The sequence below is a fragment of the Perissodus microlepis genome, chromosome 20 (genome assembly GCF_051167445.1).
Source record: "Perissodus microlepis isolate ML-2025 ecotype Zambia chromosome 20, ASM5116744v1, whole genome shotgun sequence".
Taxonomy (NCBI): domain Eukaryota; kingdom Metazoa; phylum Chordata; class Actinopteri; order Cichliformes; family Cichlidae; genus Perissodus; species Perissodus microlepis.
In genome coordinates, this window is record NC_140480.1 from 8,275,015 (window position 1) to 8,292,340 (window position 17,326).

Sequence of the window (17,326 nt, forward strand, 5' to 3'; positions counted from 1 at the left end):
AGTTTGTTCTGACAATCATGTTATGAGTTAATTTTATCTACTAAAAAAAAAAAAAAAGCCAAATCAAACTGCTTAAGAGACATAAAGGAAAAATGTGAAGGGAAAAAAAGAGGGACATAGAGGGAGAAAGGCAGAACACTATGGGAGCAAAGGAAGAGACTGGGGGGAGCAGGGTGTAAACAACACTGAGGTGGTGGTGACAGAGCAAGGGTGGAGACAGAAAGAGGTCACAGGCAGAATTTCATCACATTGTGTGCGGCCATACTCTGAGCTAAATTACGCAGAGCCTTTGACACAAACCAAACATGCAAGAAACACATTTTATCTACTCCACACAGAAACAAACTGTGGTCTGCATTGACAGACACATCCACACATTTGTCAGCTCATATGCCAAACTCGGACTGATAAATTTTGAGCTCTGATGAAGCTTTCGGATTTGGCCAGATGATGAATTTTGGGACTGGGGGACTCTTGTGGCCATGCAAAACTAGAACACAACCACATCTTCAATGCAAATCTACAAGTGCATGACAGTGTTTTTCTATCATGTTGGACAGATATGACAGAAACTAAAACACTTGACACTTGCAACACAAACTCAAAAATATATTTTTTTCCAATTACTGGTGTTTCAACCATAGAGCTTTAATGTTTCCTGTACATTTTCTTTGGTAGAAGAACTTAAATACATAAATTCCTAACAGTATTTACTCTTAACAGGGTAAACACACTTTAACTCAAAACATTTACTCTAGGTTTAATCACATCAAAACAAACCTGATGACACACTGTCACATTTAATTTGCACCTAAATAAAACAGCAAATGAGTTTGAGATCTGGAAACCTTTTATTGCACTTTATTAAATTTTTGTAAGGCCCTCAATCCTGTTATTTAATGTGTTCCATTTTGATGACATTTAAAGGCTGGTGGACACCCTTCTTAGAAAGATGTCTATGTATCATAAAAAAAATTTCTAACAGACCTTATCTCTTAATCTAATGGTGTGTTTAACAGCAACAGAAGATTTGCAGTCCGAAATGGATACCAACCATCTGGGAAAATTTGCACTTACTGTTGCAAGAGAGCTGCTGCGATGAAAAGGAAACACTGATGACGTTATGACTCCTCTCAAGATATCTGTTTTCAAAATACCAGTGCTTATAAATAATCAAAACAACACACGGAGGTAGAATTTTGAAAATATGGACCGATGCTTTTAAGGAAGGAAAAAAAACTTTAAAGTGTTACAGTTAAATCATTACTAGACAAAACTGGCTAAGAGCTATTAATCTATGGAAAATCTGCACTCTGAAGAGAAAAATCTAAGCTAGCATTCTGTTATGAATCCATGCAGCACAACCATCTAGCTACAAAGCATTTCTACAAAGTTTTGTGCAGCTTAGAATAATTACATAAACCCATTCTCTTCTCCTCCCTCAATTATTTTTTAATACAGCCTCTGCTTTATCCCTGCTGTCTTTCTTATAAAAACACTTTTAATTAGTTTCTATTATCATCTCTAGGAGTTGTGTTGCACCCTTTTTCTCATTATCACTGTATTTCTGAAAATTGAGTAAAATGGACGCATTTGTTCTGGATTCAGCTACTAACCATTAAAGGTAAGTATGATGCAATCCTAATATTCACAGAAGTGAATTTTACTCCTGCCAAATGCAAATCTTAAATTCACTACCAGAAACCCACAGTTTGGTGTCCATGTCACCCATTCAGCAAAAAGAAAGAAGATTATAAAATTGTCAATAAATGACTTCTTAAAAGCTCAGCCTCAATATAAAAAGGGTTACTTAAAAACCTGAATATCACCAAAATATGATGGATGTATAACTAAATCCCCTATTGTTAACCAGCTTAGACCTGTGTGGTGAGCCCTAAGTGGATTCAGGCAGCAGGAGTTACAGAAACAAGACAAGTAAATTACCGCAAGACGTCCTGTTTTTAGGGATACGGTGTACCATCCATGGAAATACACAAGCAGCTATCTAGTTCATTTACATGTTAGGCCTTTAGCCAACACACTCACTCAATGATTTCCTGCAGAGCAAAAGAAAGGTTAAGAGCACACTGGTGAGTCATCGTAAATGTAAGTAGCCTATTAAAACAATAGAATTAAAGTCTAAAGAATATCCAGATACCACAGATTCATGAAAAAAATCAACCAAAACAACACAACTGGAAAAGCACCTTGAACTTCTTTCAATTTTTTCTTGAATTCAGGGCCAGCTAAACAATATTTATATTACACTGCACAGCTCAATACTAATTTCACAACAGCCATACTTTATAAAGAGGATAGCAACTCAAAATACCTTACCTGCCAACTCAGCAGTAATACAGTTTAATCACTTGTGCTCTAAATGTGAGAAAAATTACTCCTAGTCTTGAACAGAAGGCATGCAAGAGAGGACATGCAGCAAGTACCAAATTCAACAAAATGCCCCAAATAACCAATCATATTTCAACTAAGTAGAAGTATGACATTTGTATTTTACCAGCATAGTTTGCAGACTGTGCTGATAGTTATGCAGAATGTCCCCTTTATAGCTAACAGAACCAGGTTTGTATTTCTCACCTAGAAAAATAAGTAATGACGTTCTTGGTTTGTGGATTAAAAATGCTATTTTGGTGTCTAAAGCAACTGTCTTAGAGCACGTGCTAGTGAACTAACTGAATTAGATCACTCTTTATACCTATAGGCTGCAGCAGTGGTCAGGCAAGAGCACATGATACCTTTCATTATGCAGGCCTGTGTTATTACCATCAGAAATAATGTTAATGTTCCCCTGGGGGAAGTATACACAAGCCTACTGGATAATCTAATGTCATGGAAGTCATGTGTGTGAACTCCAGAATCCAGATTTCTCCCTGGAGCACAACTGTTGCAGCTCCCTTTCCTTTATTATCCCCTAGAATGAGGTGTGATTGCTAATCACAGTGTACTTGGACACATTTTTTTATGTGTCACCAGGCTAGAATTTGAACGGGTGTGAAATAATGCCAGAACACAACTGCTTACTTTCACAAGTATGCAAAAGGACTCACTGAAACTCAAATACATCTGGCGCGTGTACACCAAAGCGTATGCACGCACGCACGCACGCACGCACGCATGCACACACCTCTCTCAGCTGAAGTCACAGCTGTTTTACAGCAGGCAGAACCCATTTTGTATTAGCAGAAAAAGAAACCATAATCCCTGTTCACCATGAACCAGCTTGTACCAATCTACAAGGCTGGCCAACATTGCTTTCAGCAGAGATTAAAACTGTATATTTAAAACTGTATATTTGGCATAATTGTTAAACCACAAAACTAAAATAGAAGCTCAAAAAAAAAAAGGAATACTAACAACAGGCCCAAAAAGAATAGATCTCATGAAGCCCAAAATTCACTTTAGTGCTCCGGTACCTGCTGGTGATTTGACAAAAGCTGTGCAGCCAGCTAGGTTGCAGCATTTGGATTCCAATTACTATTTACAAACAAAAAAGGGGCTTCAGTTTTTATCTCCACATAGTTTCACATATATGCATGATAGTTTACAGATGATGCCAGTGAACATACTGGTGTGATCTAGGTCACATTGCTCTCAGGAGCACAGAGTACAACTGAGTTTGGGAGCAGCTTACATCTTATGCCAGTGTGCCAAACACAAGGGATTGATGCAAAAGAGGCCCAGTATCACTATTGAGGTACAATTTAGAGTTATATATACACACACATTCACTGCTCTGGGAAAACAACATGCCGATTTTGTTATTACAACATTATATGTCGTTACAGGACAGCTTTACCTTGTTACCTTTCGCATCTTGGGCTACTTCAGTTTTCTGGAAGTATAAATTTAATTTAAGAATATGTTAAAGAGCAGATTGAATCTATATTTAACAAAGACGGCTCTTTCAGATCCTTAGACACATGTAAATAATAAATTATTTCAGATCCTGAAAGTCAGATGATGAGAATGTAGTAGACCCAGATTAGATCATGTCTGCTTTGCCAAGATGTTTGCTCAGTGGGATTTTCTGAGAGCAAGTGCATGTATGAAAATATGGCAGACGTAACACGCTAAAGAATCTCCCAAGAAGACGGATAAATTCTGACCATATCAGTGACAAGTCTTTTGGCCTCACCTTCACATGCTCTTTCCCTAACAAAATCAAACACAATCACTCATTGTGTCCCATTTCACTCACACAAGCACCTGCACCACAACAGCTGACAATCTCAACAACAAAAAGATCAACCTACGTTCAAAGTCGGAGTCATCATCTTCATCATCCTCTCCATTGGACTCTGTTTGCATCGGCTCCCCGTCAAACATCACTCCTTTTCCCGTCTTGCCGCCTGTGCTGGCCCCATCCTGACTTCTAGTGTCCCGCAAACGGGTAAAGTATTGTACGGCAAAATCCACCAGGTCTGACGGCCTTTGTCGGAGCACCTCCACAGTGTAGCCCTGCAGCAGTTCTGTCAACCCAACCGGTATCTCAATACTCATGGCTGTGTGTGGCTTGATGTACTATCTAAAAGAGAAGAGAATATTTGTCACAACTGATCTTGGTACAGAATCATAATTGTGTTTAAGTGCAGGGCTGTGCTGTTGCCTATTTGCTGATTTACACAGCTGTGGCTTACTATAGACTACTATAAACGTGTGCATGACTTGTGAATGCTAAGTGACTGATGAAACCTATACAAATGAGAAAACTGATTAACTGAGTAGTTTGACAGCTACAGTCATTTATAACCAAGATAGTGTAATGTCATGTGAACTCTGCATGACATTGACAAGTTTATCTTTGGTTCAGCTCAGGAACACACAGTTCCCACAGCTGCACGTAATAGATATGAGCCTTGTGTTTTGTAAAGGGGCGATACGAGCTGGGTTAAACTAATATTCAGGTTTCGTGTCGTCAGAAGCTGAGCTGTCAATCTGAGTGGGTAGCCGGCAGGAATTAGCTAGCAAAGCGGCTAATAAGCTCCCATTCATGACAACTAGCTGGTACACGGTGCTGTTCAAGCCACACATCCAACTTGTCTAAACTCCTCTATTTAACTGAGCCTTAGTTAAGACGGAACGTGTGAAGAAAGCGTAGTCGAGATGTGTTTCAAGCACATTTTCACTTTCGAACCATTCAATTAGCTGTCGTGCTAGCTACTAAGCCACCTTCAAGGAAGCCTGTGCAGCTAGCTAACATTTGTAGTATGGCGTACTGGTTGTAGGTGCTAAGCCGCAGAAGAGTAGAAGACTGGATAGCCGCAAGCAGTGCAAGTTGTACAGGTTGTACAGGTTAAGCCATTTGTCAACCTAACTTACTGCTGCGAAGTATGAGTCACTTACGTGCGATTCTGTCTCACCGGCTAAACTAGCCAGTCCCCTCCTTCCTGGTGTCTTCCTTGTTCGCTCTTATTTCGCGTCTTCTTTTAGCCAGTCTCTCTGCCAGTGTATGATCCGTATCCCTCCACAGAACACACTTGTCGAACGTAAAGCCAGCAATTTTACGTTACCGTCTCCTAACCTATCTAACCTTTGTGGGGGGTATTTCCCGTGCAAACCAACTGTATAGGGATGCTGGCTATTAAGTTGATAGGAGGGGAGTTTAAAAAAAAGGAAAAGAAAGAAAGAAAAAAAAACACTCGACTTCACCGTCGCAGCCAACAGCGTCCACGCACTTTGTGAGGGAGGGACTTGCTGTGGAAATAAGGCAAGAGCTAGCTAGCTAACAGGCTAACTGGCTGAATTGCTAACTAGCAATTGCTTGTTTTCTTTTGGGAACTGTCGCCACTCTCCGCAAGACACCAAGTCAGCTGCTGCAGCCAGGTGACAGAGCCTAACCTTGCTGTTCGCAACGTTATGCCACGCCGCCGTTAATTACAACGCAAAGTACCCGCGAAAATACTGTTTAAAACGTTACTGTAGTAGCAGCACTGCTAATGACAGCACGAGAACCCAGCAAAATTAAACGAAACACGTTTCCTCCCTCCCGGCGAGGCAATCCACGGCTCTACACGCACGAATGAACCACTGGCTCCGGAAAGCATGAGGAGGCGTGGTTACACAGTGAGCAGAGAGCGTTTGACGTAGAGTGACAGAAACCAGGGCCAATTAAAATAAAAAATTCCAATACCACAGCCAATTACATACAGCTCTTGGATTAGACGCTGTAGAGAAGGCAGAACCATATTTGTACAGTTACAAGAGGACCACACCTACAGAAGTGGCCTTGACAATTTGGTAAAGATGCGTGTGTGTAATAATTTAAACATTCTTTATATATGTAGACGCTGCTGAGTGTGAATATCTGCCTTTGTCCAGCTGCCAATGGGGTGTCTCTGAGAATTATCATTATAGTTATGAGGACAATGGTCAATTTTGTTTCACTGTAACCCAAGTAACACACATTTTCCTGACAAGTTAAATGCTGAAATGGGATGATATCAAATAGTAAACTGTATAAAAAGCTGCAACAGAAAACCTTTCTTGAACGGCCTTAACCTCGTTGGTGTTCACTTGCTCTCATCACTTTCTAATTTTCGTCCTTAACCTGGTATCTTTTATCCTTTCCTTCTTTCCAGACTCTCTGGGCTTTCATATATATGTTCAGATTAGGCAACAGTCTCTGCTATCACCCTCTGAGCCAATACATCAAATCTTCATGTAACCTTCTGAATATCATCTCCTTAAATGCACCAGTCTATATTTACTTCTATTTTCATACACAGAGCTCTCCTGAATTAGGGTACTACTGAAGGTTGCTGTTTCCCTTTCCATATTCCTGCCTTTGTTTACTTTGTTTTATTGCAGATCTTCGGGAGTCCACCCCCTGAAGAAATTAACCTGTCATGGTGCAGTGGGGTCACTGAGGGTGGATCTGAAGTATTCTGAGAGTATTGCTCAGGACCATTACAGCCGATGTCGCATCTCCTCTTCCATTTCTATTTCTCAGCTGTCACCAAGGTAAATCCGTTGCCATGGCCACAACGAGCCCGGATTTAATTCCTTGAACCGGTTTCTGATTGGCTCAGGTCTTTGTTTCCAACAAACGGGAAAGTCTACCTCCAGGCTCCCCCTGCTGGAAGAATGAACTCAACATAAAACAAGTAAAACGTTTATATATAAAAATATACCTCCACATTGTCATTGAACAGGTTAGATTGTGCAAAACGATACACTGTGGAAATCAGGGTTAGATTGTGTATTTCCTTACTCTCATTCCCCTTATTGTATCTGTAACATGCAATTGAATTTCCCGGAGGAACCCACCCGAGGGATTAATAAAGTTTCATCTATCTATCTATCTATCTATATCTTACCATGGTGGTATAATATACAGATTTAGAGTGTGGATTCTGGCCATGGTTTTCCTGGAAGTATCATCCTTTGAGAGTTACTGCTAATGTGGTCCTGACAAACTCTAAAAATGTCTCAAGGAGAGCTACTAACCTACATTTACTGGGTAAAGAGGAGGAGGAAAAGCAGAGAAAACAGGGAACCAGAAGAAAATTGGACAGCTTTTGTATTTATCCTTTCCAAACACTTGAGTCTTGGACTTCAGACATACAGCAACTTTCATTTTTATTTGTTATCAGGTGCTGACAACAAGATGGATGAGGAGGAGAGAAGAGTGATGACAGGTCCCATCTGATTTGCTTCCATTGATGTGCTTTGCGTGGCTTATTATGCTTCTAGCAAACTTTGTCTCACCTGTGCATTAAGACAAATAAACTCGAAGAATGTTAAATGACTCTACGGCTGTACTTTACATGGCAAAAATCTTTGAGCAGAAAAAAAAATGGTAAAGGAGGAAAGCCAAAACAATTACACATAAGTGATGTTTTCATGTTGCCACTCTAAGAATACAGTTAAATTTATTAAACAAGGTGTTGTGTTTTGTTACCAAAAGGACACGCAACAAAGAGCTCAGAGATTTTAATGTGAACATTGCCAGCAGAAAAGCTCAGAATGATGCAGAATGAAATTCAAAAATATTTCTATCAAGTATCAAGTTTAGTCTCTTCCATTGGATAAATCTGCAATGATCTGCCTGCAGATTGTTCATTCACAAGTCTGAGTATCAAACCAGATCAGAAAGGAGATTTCTAAAGTAGTTAAGACAGACTAACAAATCAAACCTCCCCCAGATTGATTAATCTGAAGCTCCAAACAAAATCCATGTCCAGATGTCTAAAAAACTTGACTCCCAGGGTTGATACTGAAACACTCCCCATACTCTGCTCTCCAAATGTTCACTCCACCTGCTGGTAGTCCTTGGAGATGGGCTTAGGGCTGGCTTCCTCCCAAAACAATCAGCTGACTCTTCAGGAATGAATCTAAGGCAGTGAGGTACAGGCAAAGCTAAATAGGACTGGAATTTTAATTAAAGCCAGAATAATGCTAGCAGCAGTGTAGTGCAACAGTCTGGCAGTGAATGATAAGCAGAGCTGGTTTTAAGTACTGTAGATGAAGGTGATGAAGGTAACGAGTGACAGGTGTATCGTTAGAGTTTAGGTGGCCATGCCTACTCCTGAGAGGAAGTAAGAAGAGTTATTATGCATATACACACACACACACGCTGAGGCTAGGGAGAGGTAGACAGAGCAGTAGCAGAGAGACAGAGAGAAAGGTTGGTCAGCACTTGGAAGACAAGACGGCGCTTAACACAAGGACCTTAGCTTGTGGACAAGATGTCAGAGTACATTAATGCTCCAAGACTGAAAAAAACCCTAGAAATCTCACACCAGTCCTCGGTTCATTCATGCTTTGCATGTGTGTGTACCAGTTCCAGTACCACATTCATATAACCAAGCCTGTCTTCAGTGAATTGTATGAGCCAGTACTGCCACCTACTGCCTGATGCGTACTTTTCAGCCTGGCAAACAAATGCAGATTTTTTTTCTCCCAAGGTAAGTCTTTAGTTTTGCTCATGAAACACTACTAAAATCAGGTCGACCAAGCCTACTGACCTGTGTCACACCTCACTTAACCGTGCAATATGTATTACTGTGTAAAAAAATCTACTTTCCAAGCTTCATTTCACCCGAAGTAGGAGCTGAATCCAAATGTTTTTTCTTTGTTTACACTCTTTGACAAATTTGAAAAATTCTCACATGTGATACTCTGTTCTTTTTATGACCTTAATCGTGACCTTAAGTGTTAAGGTCATGAGCTACATGTGATTTCAAAATAAAATAATAACAATGAAGATGACTGATAACCTCCCCTCTTTACGCAAACCCAGCCACATAACAGAATTGAGACAGCAGTAAGTCCAGCCAGCCAGCCTGTTCAGTTAAACAGTCATTTATTCTGTAAGAGAGTATGGACATTATCAACAGTCTAGTAACAAATAAGTTGCCATTCAGCCATTCAGAAGTATTTCCATTATTACATATTATATACAATTTTGTGCCAGATTTGAAGTAAAATGTCAAATGCTGACACTCAACCTATGATGTGACTATAATGCATCAGTGCGAAGTATGAGAAGTACAGGACGATGTTAAATGAAAGTGTGCACTACGGTCTTTAGAGGTGTAGAAAATGTTTAAAAACTGGCATATTTTTCACATCAACACTGTTAACATAAAGTACATCCAGTACTACATAAACTGAGAAAAAAAATTTTAATAAGGAAGACTCAATAAAGTTTTGTCATAAAAAAAACAAAACAAATCCCTTTTTTTTGTAGGTTGTGGTGTATGGTCTCTAAACACTAACCATTTGATTGATTTGACATTGCAAATGCACGATTATGAAGATGACGTTAGGGTTTGTGTTTACAATTTTGTCCGCAGTGCCAAAATTCCTCAGCTTATCAAGATGTAGAGCTTTTCCTACCAAGAAGGCTACCGTGCCACCCTTAAAAATCAAAATGAAATACTGACACAAACGCAGATTAAAGTAAATCTTGGACTCTCTAAGACAGACGACATAACTGTGAGACTTTCTAGAGTTATAATTTTAACCTCACAGCACTTAAATAATGTAGGCGTTCAATACACGGCGGTCAGAATGGAAAAATCTGCATGTTATTTCTGTTGTTTTACAAACCCTCATATCATTATTATTGTTATTATTATTATTATGTGATTGAACTTCCTGTTTTTGCTGTTGAGTCCCACTGGGAGCAAAAGAAATAACTTTAAGACAACCCAGCAACGCTGTTGCCATATTAGCAAGCCAAATGCATCAATTTTTGTGTTAAATATTGCATTTCTCTAAATGGCTTAGACAAAACAGGTCTTTAAAGAATCTGGGAGGTATTTATGTGCTGTAGCTGAGCCTGTACTGAAAGACTCGGAAACAGTTTTCAACCCCAACCTGCTTAGACCTACGATAAAGACAGAAATTTAGACAGACATCAGTGAAAACAGACAGACAGGAAGACGATAAGCAGAAAGACACAATTACTCAACCAGGAACGGAAACAGACGTGACCACACCCACTCACACACGCACTCAGAAAAGAGTAAACAGAGAAACAGATGCTTCAAGTGCAGAAAACACTCACAGACTCACACGTGAGCATAAAACCACATTCATTAGCATAATAAGGCACAGACAACAACCAGAATACAATTCAAAAATAAATGTACAAAAGTTATTGTCACAAAAATCTCTTCAATTATATGAAATTAAAAATTTCCCCAAATTGATTAGAGTTGCTTTTTTATCTGCTTGAAAACCTGATAACTGTTTGTTTTTTTCTTTCAGTAGTTTGCGTGGTGTATAAATTGCAGGTGTTATGTAAATGTTTTGCACTCATGTTTATTTCACCTTAGATAAAGATCAAAATGAGAAAACAACTTCCTGAAAATCTAATTTGATAAAGAAGTACAAGGCAACAAACCTTTAGCAGTAACACCCTTTGGTTGTTAATCATTTTTTTAAAAAATATATATTTTTTAAAAAGAACAAAAAAAAAAAAAAAGTCAAATTAAAATCTGGAAGTTTAAACAAAACTCTTTGACAAAGACAGTGTGTGACGTTTTTCAAGACATGAACTTCAGTAGACAGAGTCTTTTCAGAAACACTGCCATACATTTTCTGGGTTGCTTAACTGTACAAACATACATCCGTCAACCAGTTTCCATAACAACAAAAGTGTTATGAAGTCTTGAATAGATGGGAAACTCAATGAGCGACTGGATTGTGGTATAAAAAAAAGTGCCTTGTCGTGATGTGTTATCAGTACTTTGATGCCTATACATTAAATGAATTTCTATAAATACAAGATAAATAAAAGATATGTAAAATACAATGTAGTCTTCATTTCTTCATTAGCATTTCTATGTGCAGAGTATTACAATTGTGTTCAGCAACCAAGCAGCGTGACGGCTGGAAACAAATCAAGTTTGTCAAAACTGTCGGTTAGAACAGCAAGATTTGAGCTGGGGCGTTGCTCCAAAACACAGTTATGACGATTCAAACATTTAAAGGTTTACGTGTTAACAACCTGGAGCATCTGTTTTTGTTTCTACACACATGATTACGACAATAAGATAAAACCTTTTTCCTGGATTTACATTCACTTTGGAAGACGACCCCTTCAATTCTTGCTGCTTTCTTCAGCACTCACTCCAGAGCCCCATTCATGCAAACTGAATCTTTCAAGTGCACTTTAATCTTATAAAACTACATAAAGACTGGCCTGTGCACCTCAGGCTTATTAGCATAAAACAGCTCTTCTCTTAGAAACAGTCATACAGTCGAAATAAAAAAATGACAAACATTAAACTGAAGCGGCCTAATTACACCACCCTGTAGGCCAGCTGTGATACATTTCTTTATGAAAGCTGCAGCCAAATTAGATTGAGTGGTTTCCTGCCCTCATTCTTTTCTCTACTTTAATTTGAACTTCCTAAGCCTAAAAACTGAAGGACCTTAACAGTCAAGTGGATTATCATTTATTAATAGAGTAATGTATGTGTACATTTATGGCATTTCTTCTCTCACTCCATGCTTGTAAGGATACATATCAGGGAAAAGGGGGCATGTGATGGCTTACAAGCCTTCACAAGATGTAAAGACAATATAAGGGGACTACACTTTATTAAGAAAGGACTAAAATCCAGTGAAAAGGTTTTGCTTCCATAGGGAAAATGCAAAAACCTATGTGATAAAAGGCCTTGTTATGTCTTCGAAATCATTCAGTGGAAATAGTATGTTTTTAGACCAAACAGCAGACTAGACAGTCTTTTTTTTCCAAATTCACTGAGTGTGTGCAGCTCTTATTATTCACTGTGAGCTGATGATGCTAATTATTTGCTCTCTTATCTCAGTGCTCACACAAAAGGGAATCCTCAGAGCAGCAAATGGACAACCGGCCCTGAAAGCACACAAACGTCTGGCACACTTCCTGTAGCATTAATGAATCCACATTTTTACTCTGAAAAACCCCCCCCCCAAAAAAACAGTGCTGCCATGGTTACTGACAGCTTCTCTCCTCTCCTTTTTCTTTCTCTTCCCCTCTCACCATATCTCCATCTCTCTCCACCCCCGTAGCCAGCGACAGCAGTATTATGCACTCATGTAGTCTGACAGGTACAGCTTTTTGAAATTATGCAGGATCCTGCGAGGCTGAAACAATCACGCTGATGCGTTGCAGCAGGGGTGCTATTATGAGTTTGAATAAAACTGGGACCGCGTGACACTTGTGTGCGCTGTTCCTGCTGCAGCCTAATCAGGAGCAGATTGTGTTTGAAGGGCTGGTGATAAAAACCCCTGCAGTTCAGTTGAGGTTAAGGGTCTGACTCCCATCGGGACTGATGAATACATTTACATCTCCATCTATGTCTGCACCCGCTGCAAAGTAATCCAATATTTGTTCTGGCAAAGTATTTTTTGACGTCTGTAAAAATAGAGAAGAGGATGCACTTACATCCTGAAGTTCCTTCTATTTATTCCCTCTTCTACACTGATTTGTTTGCTTTCATGTCTCATGTTGTATTTTGTATTCAATGCTATTTTTTTCACATTATGGAAAGCACTCTGCCAATAACGATTAATTATTTTATTTTCTAATGCAACTCGATAATACAGCTGACGCAGTTCAGTCTGAAAACATCAGGAAAGATGTTAATAGAAGAAGAAGCCACATCAACGTTTGTAAGTAAGTGACTTCAGGTCACATTTAAACGGTGCGGTGGAAAGTTAAAGTATGTGTCACGCTCGACTTATTTCAAAGCAGGTGGGCAAAAAGCTCTTAAAGATGTCAGACCTGGACGTTAAACTACTGACCTTATGATAACCTCTCCTTCCCACAACCCCCTCCCAAAAAAACACGTGGTCTACTGCCTAAGCCAGTCCTGATAATAGAGCCTTTTCCCTCATCATCAGTCATTTTATGTAATCTTTTTACACTGGGAGCAAAACAACGTCACACTAAAATGTCTTTAATATGACATTTTAAATTGCTCCTTCTGATTGTTTTGCTGCGATGTAAAAGTCTTTCTTGTTGGTTAATGTTGCAGAAACCCATTTTCTGATTTAAAGCACACCAGCTCACCTAAAGAAGAAGCTGACGAAAGAAAAAAGATTTAATGGCCCCTTCCTCCCACCTACATCTAGCACCCTTGGTCTCAGCCATATGGTCCAAGAATCAGAAAAAAAGGATAAAAATAGTATCTGAACACTTTACAATATAACCTGTTGCAGCTCTGATAATTGGCCACTAGGGACAGTGTGGGTGGCTGAGGATACACAATGTCTGAGTATGTAGTAGAACAAAGGCTTGCATGATGGATGGAACAAAGAGCACCGGTTACTGTGGCTAAAAAATAAACAAACAAAGAAAAAATAGTATGGGTGAGACAAGGCGGGGCAAAGGGAAGAGACATAAAGACAGAGAGGCCAGAAATTGCTCTCATTCTGCCAGTCTTTTAGTGGTCACCGTGGTGACAACACATGTCAAAAAGAAAAAAAGGACTCTTCTGCCACACTGCTGCTGCTATGACTAAACAAGAGTAACGGTCACCGTGGTTACAGCAGCAAGCTTCCCCCTTCACTATGTGCATGAGTCTCTTTGAACTCCGGGTAATACCGAAAAAAGAAAAAAAAAGAAAACAGGCTGGCCAGTTGAATCCCTATCAAAGAACTGCTTACTGGATGTGTTCACCACAGAACGAGTCACTAAAAGCGGTATCACGGATGTCTGGTGTCAAAAATGAAGCACCACAAAAGACCCTAATTGCTTTCCAAGTTGTGAGCGGTGCACGTTTAATAATCTGAAACCTCATTGTGCTTGACGAACAGGTAAAAGCTAAGTGCATGTGACCAGTAATTACAGTCTACATGACACTATAAAATAGGTAGTTCAGAGCGTGTCTGTCTAGTTTATAATTACTGACAAACCACAAATGTAGGCTACTTTGACATTATTGCTGTGGTTCAGCTGAAAACCCACATCGAGCAAGAGCTGATTTTAAATGCTAACCCTTTGAACGGCCCCTTGTCCTCACCTTTGATGTCCCTATACTTTAAGAACATCAAAGGTTAGTTTTACAGAACAAGATTAAAAAAAAAAAACGAAGCCAGACTGGCTGCTTCCTGGCATAAAGTCATGTAATGTTCCCCTTTCACTTTATAGCTGGGCCCCCCAGTTTGCAGCCTGAACTTAATCAATCAAGGCTTGGCCTCAGCGAACAACTGACAGTGAGCTCGACTACGGCCATAAAGGTCAGAGAACATTTCACCTTTGACCTCCCACCTGCAGAGCGATTCAAAGCAGTTTCATCTGAATAATTTAGCCCCATCTTACACTCTTGACTAGGATCGCATATATAGCACCTATATGGAAAACTATTTTAATAATCGGTCACTCAGTTAGGCAGATAAGAAGTACTTACATCGTCATTAGGACAAAATATATGAAGCTAGATCATCGTCTGGATTTAGACTGACTACAGTACCTTATCCTCATATGATGTATCACTGTCAACCATCTGTCTTTAGGCTAACCATCTGTCCTCAGATCAGGCAAAGAGGAAGTCAGGAGAAGACTATTACATATAGAGTGCTTTCAGTATATGCTTCTGATCAGCTCTATAAAAGCTGCCTTTATAGTCAGTGAGGAGGCAGGAGAGGAAGAGGAGATGGGATAAGGTCAGAGAGTATGGTGGAGTAAACTAAGGAGACTTTAAGATGGCTATTCAGTGTCGCTAAATGATAAGTTATCTATTAAGTATTCATCCATCCCTGAACCAACAACAGCTCCAAAGGTGCCGTCCTCCTTCTGTACCTGACCTCTAACCCAGTCTGTTAATGGTAGTTGAGGCAGAAAGAAATGCTTCTGTATTCTGCTGCCTCTGTTATTAATATTTAAAAGATCTGGCCTGTTTATAAAATGAGAAAATGAAAGGCCATACCCATTATTGCACTTCGAACCCTTGCTTTTAGGGAGTAAAGTTTGTGACAGTCTTTACTCTCTAAAAGCTGCACACGAGCAGTTCAGTGGAGATGATGTGAAGCATATAAACACATGAGGCACATCCCTGATCAGAAATTTTGCCATGATGCTGACCATTGCTACAGAGTATTTACAATAAGAACTGACCCTATTGCCCAATTTATATCAGTGGCCTGATGTACAGATAGGAGGAAGAGTGTGTGTGTTTTTTTTTTTTTTACAGTAACCCAGAGGATTTGCTAATAAACCTGTTATACAGAGACTATAATGTCCATCAGTATGCCCAAATAACTCCCAGACAGGAAAGTGCAGTAGTATTATTATGCCTGACGCACTACAGGAACGTGAGCAGGCGTTTTATGACGAGATTGGCAGTTTCCTCAGAGCTTCAACAGAGGTGTGCAGGCCATACATTTAGGAGCCTTGCGCTTCCTGCGATGTTGCAGCTGGGATGTGCTCTGTGATCCAGGTGGTCAGCTCCTTTAGCACGGACTCAGCAACCTCAGGGAGGTCATGGTGAAGAGCGTGGTAGCCTCCTTCGTAGATCTGGGATAACATTTAGAAACGATAAGAAACGATCAGAGGGATGTATGTAAAACCATTTCATTTTTGTTCTACAATGCTTTTTAACAACTTGCAGTGTGGTCAAAGTTGCAACGGATTCTTCCTGCTTTGCCAAACCTACAGGGATTTAATACAAAAGTCATTTGATCACACCAAATATTTTGCTGTGATCAAATGACTTCCATTTACAGCTTGAACTAACGTGGAAAGCCCCTGCATTTGGTCCAATTATTACTTTGATGAAACATGTGATAAAGAAGCATCTGAGCCTCACAAGCACCACTTGATTTTCTGCTCCCTGCACTATCTGTCTCACGGTGCTGCACGAAAACAGAACATTCGTTATATCTGATTTCACGTCTCATGTGTCTCATTCTCATGTCTCTTGTTCATCCTCTTTTTAACCTCCATGTGATGAACCATGTGACAACATAGTGTGTGAAACTTCCCTCTTTACAAATACCAGTGTTGAAGCTCTTGGGATTTAAGAGGTTTAAGCTGCATTCCATAATGTAATACAGGTATAGGCATGTGTTGCATCACATCACTGTAAAATGCTTCACAGCATTGTGTAAAATCCCCTGACTGTAAAGTCAAGGGTTTGTATATTTTTCCTTTAGTTTGCCACCCATCTCTATGTTATATTTTAATAACAACGAGTTTTAATGACGGACAGTCTCTGTATTAATCAAACACAAAGACCTCAGCTTTGTAATCTCGAATCATCATTTTTAAAGTGTCAGAAGACACCTTTAATGCTGGAGGCAACGTTATTCACCATATTTATGCACTGTGTCACGTTCAGTTGTTGCACTTTATAAACGCTCATCTGAAACTTTATTAACGCAAATATTTAATCACCTAATTACATATCAGTGTATTTAGACATATAGACCTGCTGAAATTCAGGCCAACCATCAAAATGGGGAAGAAACATAATTTAAATGACTTTGAACGTGGCATGGCGTTTGGTGTATTTGGAGTATTTCAGAAACTGCTAATCTACTGGGATTTTCCTGGACACTGTCAGATGTCACGGTAATGGTCACACTGCTTTGAACTGACAAGAAGGCAACAATAAGTCAAATAACCAACTAACCAAGATATGCATAACAATTTCTCTCAGTGCACAATAGATTGAACCTTCAAGCAGCAGAAGACCACCCCAGTCCTGTCAGCTAAGAACAGAAAACTGAGTCTGTGTTTCACACCTGCTCACCAAAATTGGATATCAAAAGACCAGAAATTGTGTTGTTTGGTCTGATGACTCTCGATTTCAGCTTCAACATTGAGATAGTAGGGAGAGAATATGGCATAAACAACATTCAGTTCAAC

The 17,326-nt window shown here is 39.6% G+C and overlaps 2 protein-coding genes across 3 annotated transcripts in view; both read right to left on the reverse strand.

Annotated features, from left to right (window-relative positions):
* Positions 1–6,025, reverse strand: part of prkar2aa (protein kinase, cAMP-dependent, regulatory, type II, alpha A) — a 47,213-nt gene extending 41,188 nt beyond the window's left edge. Inside the window, exons 1-2 of the mRNA XM_084917001.1 lie at positions 5,362–6,025; positions 4,272–4,543 (exon numbers count right to left, since the gene is read on the reverse strand). Coding sequence (XP_084773127.1) covers positions 4,272–4,518 — 247 coding nt within the window. The 5' untranslated portion in view covers positions 4,519–4,543; positions 5,362–6,025. The remainder of the gene's footprint in view (positions 1–4,271; positions 4,544–5,361) is intronic.
* A 3,280-nt stretch (positions 6,026–9,305) lies between these two features.
* The window catches only part of mgll (monoglyceride lipase), a 42,758-nt gene continuing 34,737 nt past the window's right edge, over positions 9,306–17,326 (reverse strand). For both annotated transcript variants that reach the window (XM_084917003.1, XM_084917002.1), the window contains one exon: positions 9,306–15,973. In XM_084917003.1, coding sequence (XP_084773129.1) covers positions 15,842–15,973 — 132 coding nt within the window. In that variant the 3' untranslated portion in view covers positions 9,306–15,841. The remainder of the gene's footprint in view (positions 15,974–17,326) is intronic.